We start from the raw sequence: 8,250 nt of genomic DNA, 5'->3' as shown, positions 1-8,250 counted from the left end.
GACAGAGGTAAGGGACAGTGATATTGCCCTATCAAGCAAGACAGTGCCCTAGAGATTGGCCATAAAAAACATATGATCAGCACACAAGACCCCTCTCCACCCAAGCTAGGACCAAGGCAATGGCTGATGACGACTCTGCCGATAGACCTCTACGTTCCCCCAAACCCCACCCACATCCTTAGATCACAAGGATGGTGAGGTTGTAGCGACCAAAGAAATTAACGAGTTTCAGCGGCACTCGAACCCCAGCCTGGCGATCACCAGTCTGGGACGTTACCACATCGGCCACCATACGGTCGGCAATGGGTCACCGTGAAACCTAGAAATCAAATGAGCAAGTTAAAAACTTATATGTACATAATGAGAACTAGAATTGTTTAACGGATGCTGAGGTCGACGTGTTCCAGAAATTTTGTTGTCCTGCTAAAAAAAACTCCGCCAATTTAAAGTGTAAAGATTTAAAACCACACGGTGATATATTTACTTTTTTTTTTACATATGCAATGATTTATTTGTTTTTGAAATTTGAAAAAAAAAATCTTTTATTATTTTACTTTGCTATATAAAGAGAAGTATATATTTTTTTTAATTTTCTTTATATATACAAACTTACAAATACTGTACATACACCATTTATAATAATTAATGTAGGCTACATTTCGTACAAAAGCTTTATGAGAAATCATTAAGATTGTAATTATTTCTTTTGATTAATTTACTGTAGTAAGGCTTATCCTAAATAAATTTCTCCCAATAGAATATTTTTTTTTCTAACGTAAAAACTCGATTCAACCTTTACTGATCCTGACCTTCTATATCCTTTTTTAAAACATTGCAGTATATTCTGATGTATCAGAATCAAGGACTTTATGCAAGAATAAAATTTGTGCTTTGGTTAAAATATCCATAGCATATGTTATATATATAAAAATATAAATATATATATATATATATATATATATATATATATATATATATATATATATATGTATGTATATATATACATATATATATACACACACATATATATATATATATATATATATATATATATATATATATATTTACACATATATATGTATATATACAGTATATATATATATATATTTATACATATATGTGTATATATATATATATATATATATATATATATATATATATATATATATATATATTTACACATATATATGTATATATATATATATATATATATATATATATATATTTATACATATATATGTATATATATATATATATGTATATATATATATGTATATATATATCTATATATATATACATATATATATATATATATATATATATATATATATGTATATATATTTTTATTTATATAAACATATATAAATATATATATATATATATATATATATATATATATATATATATATATATGTATATATATATATATATATATATATATATATATATATATACACCTTCATAACAGGCTAAGGCAGTTATTTTATCTATAACATGAATAGTTACTTCTTGGAAGAAAAGGCAAAAAGAGATGCAGAAAGAGAAAGAATGTCACAAATTCATAAACAGTAGAAACAGAGAAAGAGAGCCTTATTGCCTTATTCTATGTTTGGGTTCCCCCAGGTCCCTCAGTGTGAGGCATCTCGTATATCCACCAGAGTTGCTAATGCATCTTCCGGTGTATTTTGCATCTTCCAGTCTTGGATGGTCTGGGATACATCTTATGTATTTATCGAGCTTATTCTTAAACACATCTACGCTCACTCCTGATATGTTTCTTAGATGAGCTGACAGCGCATTAAATAGTTGCTGCACTGTCGATGCTGGTAAGTAGTGGATTGATGTCCTGTGCGCCTTTCTAAGTTTTCCTGGTATAGTTTTGGGCACTATTAATCTACCTCGGCTTGCTCTTTCTGATATTTTTAGCTCCATGATGTTTTCAGTAACTCCTTTGATTTGCTTCCATGCTTGTATTATCATGTAGCGTTCTCTTCCCTTTCTAGACAGTACAATTTTAAAAATTGCAGTATTTCCCAGTAGTCAAGGTACTTAACTTCGTCTGTTCTAGCAGTAAAGGACCTTTGAACACTATTTGTGCAATAGCCTTTTGGTAGTGTGGGTACCATATCATATTGCAGTATTTGAGTGTACTACGTACATAAGTTTTGTAAAGCATAATCATGTGTTCAGCTTTTCTTGTTTTGAAGTGTCTGAATAGCATTCCCAATTTTGCTTTACATTTAGCCAACAGTGTTGCTATTTGGTCACTGCATAACATATTCCTGTTTAACATTACACCAAGGTCTTTAACTGCTTCCTTGTTGCTGATTGTCTCGTTATTAGGTCCCCGGTGTGCAAATACCATTCCTTCTCTGTTTCCATAGTTTATTGATTCGAATTCACCGGAGTTAAATACTATCCTATTTATCTCCTCCCATTCATATATTTTGTTTAGATCTCATTGTAATGAGTTCCTATCTTCATCACAAGTAATTTCTCTACTTATTCTTGTGTCATCGGCCAAACTTCTCACTACAGAGTCTTTAACATTACAGTCTATGTCTGAGATCATAATAACAAACAGCAGTGCAGCTAATACCGTTCCCTGTGACACGCCAGATATTACCTGATCTTCATCTGATTTCTCGTCATTTGCAACCACAATCTGTTTTCTGTTTTGCAGGAATTCTTTTACCCATTTTCCTATCTTTTCCACAATATTATGCTTTCTCATTTTTTTCTCTAATATATTATGGTCTACCTTGTCAAAGGCTTCTGCAAAATCTAGATAGATCACATATGTGTCCTTTTCATTTATCATATTTTTTTATATGCTTTCATAATGTGCTATCAGTTGGGTTTGTGTACTTTATCCGGGCACAAAACCGTGTTGACCTATATTAAATAAATTATTTTTAACCAAATGATTCATTATTTTCTTTGTTATTACCCTTTCATACACTTTCATAATAGAGAGAGAGAGAGAGAGAGAGAGAGAGAGAGAGAGAGAGAGAGAGAGAGAGAGAGAGAGAGAGAGAGAGAGAGTGGCCAAGTAGCACCATTTGGGGTATCAGTTTAAAAGCAAGTACCCTCCCCTATCGCTCATTTATCGTTGCATTGAGTATAGTAACACCGTCCTGTATAGATACAGTATCCTAATATTTTCATTTACAGTGTGAGTCCAATGATGACACCAATAAGAAAAATGTACTACCTCAAATCAATAATTTTCACTTTTCCAGTCATGATTTGAATACCCATTTGAATACCTATTTATGCTCATCACAAACACACACACAGCCATATATTTATAAATAAACACACACACACACACATATATATATGTATGTATATATATTTTATATATATATATATATATATATATATATATATATATATATATATATATATATATATATATATATATATATAAGTATATGTATATATATAAATATACATATATATATATATATATATATATATATATATATATATATATATATTCATATATGACTCTTTGTCACTACTGTAGGTGATTTCAATAGATGTGGATATCAATCACAAATTGGATTTAATATCGAATTCAAACTTGGGAATATAACCACAATTTTTTTTTTTTTTTTTTTTTTTTTTTTTTTTGATAACGTCTTCTGGTGGGCAAGGATCGAACCTATGCTTCAAAACAATCTTAACAATTGGCTCTACCCATGAGCTATTATAGAGTCGAGTTCTTGCCCAGCCAGAAACATTTATCATAAAAAATATTTCCAGTTAATACATTTTCCTAAGGATATTAAATTTCATATGTAGTCGATATTTACTTATATAGGCTGCATTATACATACATACATACATACATACATACACACATACATGCAGCCTGGGGCTCTGATCCCGAGGTCGTTAAGAGAATCCATACATTAATGTATCAAAAATATATGGCTTATTTGAATATAAATATATATATATATATATATATATATATATATATATATATATATATATATATAAATATATATATATATACTGTATATGTGTGTGTGCCCGTGCGCGAGCGTGTATTTGTGTGTGTGTGTGTTGTACATAAAAAATCTAACAGAAGAACACGATTCTTCAAACAATTCATCTCATAGCATTTAAATCACATTAATTTTGTGAAGTTTTACCTACTAAGTTTTGTTTTCATCATATACAATAAAAGACAAATTCACATGCCATATATTTATTAAAGTAATGATTCTCTTATTATTCAAGACATATTTTCCTTATTTTTCTTAAAATGTTTATTGCCCTCTTTATTCCCACATACATTAAATATATATCTAGAAACAAGGAGAATAGATTGTTTATCCTAACGTTTCATAATCTTTTTTTTGCACAAACACTTACTGCTTTACGTCATGGCTTACATACACACTGGTCGATATATTTTTTTGCAATCTACAAGTTAAACGTCGAAAATAAACAATGACTTTTCATTATATAATATAATGTTTTTTTTTCTTTTTTTTTTACAGAGAACCTTACTGTTTTCCCCTCCCCACGTCTTACATACTTTTGTCCTTACGGGGAAATGAACGCGTTCTTGCTAACCTCCGCAACATTGAGTGCAAGGTCCTCGTCCCTTGTCCCAAATATAAAGAGATACCCACCGCAGGGCACCCCCAGTCTATCCGTTATACTTCGCTCAGACGTTGCGAATTTTCGCTAATAGTTGGCGCTTCGACTCTGTCGCTCTTGGATCTCCATCCACTGCAGCCTTCTTACACATCTTGCAGCAGATAGTTTCAGTCTTTCAGTTTTGGATAACTTCCTTGCAGCCGGCGAGATGAGAGTTCAGGTAATGTTATCTCATGCATTTCACATTCTTAGATTGAATTTAAGTAGTTTGGTAATGTGGTGGTTTCTCTCTCTCTCTCTCTCTCTCTCTCTCTCTCTCTCTCTCTCTCTCTCTGAAATTTATACGGAATTAATTCAACTCTTAAAACATGACAAACAGAAGTCAAATACTATCCGTAATACTATCATCATGCACACAATTATCATTCCATTATAAATATAATTTCCGTCCGTAGGTATGTACGTTTGTCGTCTGCTTCATTATATCTCTCTCTCTCTCTCTCGCTCAATATCTTTATCTAAACAGAACAATATTTGTGCGTTAAAGCTGATAACTGCATACACAGTTACTCCTCTATGAGGATTAGTGACCTTTGTGAGCGACATTATTTTTGGTATGTGGAGAAATGATTAATAGAACAAATTTATTACACTTAGCTAATAAATCTGTCTATAAGTACTATTATTCGAATGGTGTACGGTTTATGAGTATAAACAAATCTATGAAGGAATTCTAAATTGAATTACAATTAGGTCTGAAAATAATACAAAGCCCCTTCCAGCAGGCACAAGCACACACACACACGCACATACGCACAAAAATACACACATACACACACAATTCCTAGCATTTTCGGAATATTGAAATAATCGTAAAATTATATATCGATAAATTACGGAAATGTATAGGACGTTTTCATACCTTTATCCTGTGAATTAATATCTACAAATGTTACTTTCGTGGATATATTACAACGAAACTTTCTTCTCTTTGTATTTTACTTACAAATTGTTTTTTCTATCGCTTTTCACCTGTTAACTCTCCATCATCTTCAACATTGCATTACAAGAGCAGACCATTAGACAATGCTATGAGAGGGAAGAGACCTGACGCATTGTTTCCATTAAACAAGACGGAAATAATAATAATAATAATAATAATAATAATAATAATAATAATAATAATAATAATAATAATAATAATAATAATAATAATAATAATAATCTCCTTTATTCAAAAAGTCTTTTGTGATGGCTTCAGTGGGCGAGTACTGTTACAAGCAGAAACTAGTTTTTTGTACTCCTGAATGATCCTTTATCTCTGCTTCTTTACTTCACACAACAGTTTTTTGTTCATCTTCTAAGACCAAGAACTGCGTTGTATTGTAAACCATGAGTCGCAAATATGAATGAATTGTTATTCGCTCAGTTTTGAAGACCAATTACTCGAGTTAAAAATATAACCTTAATAATGTATAGCAGCCAAAAGGGATTATGATGAGTGGGTTGATATTTACAGAATGTATGCTCCTACATTATTATGCATAGCTATGGAGAAACATGCATTTATGGGGCTTTCATCATTTAGTATTCATACATACATACTATGTATGTATGTATGCTCACACACACACACATATCTATATATATATATATATATATATATATATATATATATATATATATATATATATATATATATGTATATACATATATATAAATATATGTATATGTATATATATATATATATATATATATATATATATATATTCATATATATATATATATATATATATATATATATATATATGTACGTATATATAAGCAGTGTATATACATAATTATATTTGTAAACTTATATATACAGTATATATATACATATATATATATATATATATATATATATATATATATATATATATATATATATATATATATATACATACATACATACATACATACAACAACAAAAACAGCAACACCAAATACAATCGTATCTAGTCCGCTGCAGGACACAGCCCTCAGCCATATTAATGTCTAAGGTTTGGCCAATTTCATCAGGGTTAAAAGAATTCTTTTAACCCTGGTTTTCATTACCATTCTGGCCAGATCGGACTGGTGATAGTGGGAGATTTTCGTCTGATCGCTCACAGCAAACCAACATAGTATGGCTGACTCTGACTCGTACAGATTTGCTGATCATGGCAATTCGCAAAGCATTTCACCACTTAAAGTATACAGTGCGTGTTTCTGTGTGTGTACACGTGTTACCATAGGTTCTTTGAAACTTTGAATGTAGTAGATGACACACACACACACACACACAGATTGACCGGACAGCACCTCCGGCCGGGGTCTCTTAGACTCAAGGCCATTAGCCTCCAGATGACACTCAAGTTTATGGGATGGGATAGTCCCAAGGCCGTCTCGATACTCCCCACCCCTATATAATTTTTTGACCATTGCCCGCGCTGCCATCCATCCACAACGGGCTTTACTAAGGGGTAGGGTGTCCATTATCAGGACGGGATCATACTTAAAAACAAGGTCTAAATATTTAGACCTTTCTTAGAACGTAGCCAACGTGATCCTGGGGCGCTATTACCGAGCCTTTTACCCTCAGAGAAGGTAACTTCTCGGGTAGTTGAACAGTGGATACTCGGCTAGTTGGATCGCTCCCAGTCATGAGAAGGGCATAGGGCTAGTTAATCTTCCTAAACCCTAGGGGTTGCATGAAAATTTAACGTTTAATAAGGTTGCTGGACTATTGCTCATTATGACGTAAATACACTTTTATCTTCGTTTTAAGTTACGTATAGCTATTGGATTAAGCAGGTATTATGGAAGCCCGGGTTCCTGCCCAAAGTTGTCATGGTATGGTGTTAAAGGGAATAATAATAAAGAAAAAAAAGACGTTTGGTTGACCTTTGGATACACGAGTCAGCCTTTATCATTTATCAAATTATCGGTATATTCTTATTTTCTTGTTGATTTACTATTGCTTTTGTTTTAAGGATTTCATTTATTAATACAATATCCATTGTTTTACTTCAGATGGCTATCCTATTGGCTCTGGGTGTATCCCTCACAGTCGCCGACAGAAAGTCTTTCGGAATCCAGCTTCCAGTTTTCCAAGTCGAAGCCGCCCGCCCTCAGGAGTATCACATACGACCACCCCAAACAGGATCCTCTGACTACTTCATCTTCGGTAGTCCCTTAGGTACAGGACATGCGGTCGATAGCCCAGCTGGGGCCGTTACCCGCGGGGAAGTCAGTGACATTGAAGCCTTCTCGGCAACCTTCAGCCATGGTTTCGCCGACCTTCCCGAATACGACGCGTTCTCCACGGTCCCAAGGATGATCTTCAGGACAGATGATGACGATAGTCATTCCGAGGAAGATGATGATGATGATGATAAATAGTAGGTGATAATGATGATGATAGGCAGACGATGATGAGGATCTTGGTGATATTAGATAGGTGTGTTAATAGTATCCCTTCTGTACCTACATGTTACCAATAAAATACCAAAAAAAATTGGTTTAGTTTATGAAATAGTCTATGATTCCGTAAAAACCTATGAATGTGCCAAATACCTTGCCTCTATGCTTATTACGTAAAATGTCACT

The 8,250-nt window shown here is 32.4% G+C and overlaps 1 protein-coding gene across 1 annotated transcript; it reads left to right on the top strand.

Annotated features, from left to right (window-relative positions):
• The first annotated feature begins 4,665 nt into the window (after window positions 1–4,665).
• Window positions 4,666–8,176, top strand: LOC137627439 (uncharacterized). The gene is made up of 2 exons (XM_068358525.1): window positions 4,666–4,840; window positions 7,675–8,176. The coding sequence occupies exons 1-2, from the start codon at window positions 4,829–4,831 to the stop codon at window positions 8,041–8,043; spliced, it is 381 nt and encodes a 126-aa protein (XP_068214626.1). The 5' UTR covers window positions 4,666–4,828; the 3' UTR covers window positions 8,044–8,176.
• The last annotated feature ends 74 nt before the right edge of the window (window positions 8,177–8,250 follow it).

This window comes from Palaemon carinicauda, chromosome 35 (assembly GCF_036898095.1).
Source record: "Palaemon carinicauda isolate YSFRI2023 chromosome 35, ASM3689809v2, whole genome shotgun sequence".
In the NCBI taxonomy this organism is placed as follows: Eukaryota; Metazoa; Arthropoda; class Malacostraca; order Decapoda; family Palaemonidae; genus Palaemon; species Palaemon carinicauda.
The sequence above is the reverse complement of the archived record's forward strand: the minus strand, read 5'-3'. Positions and strand labels throughout refer to the sequence as shown.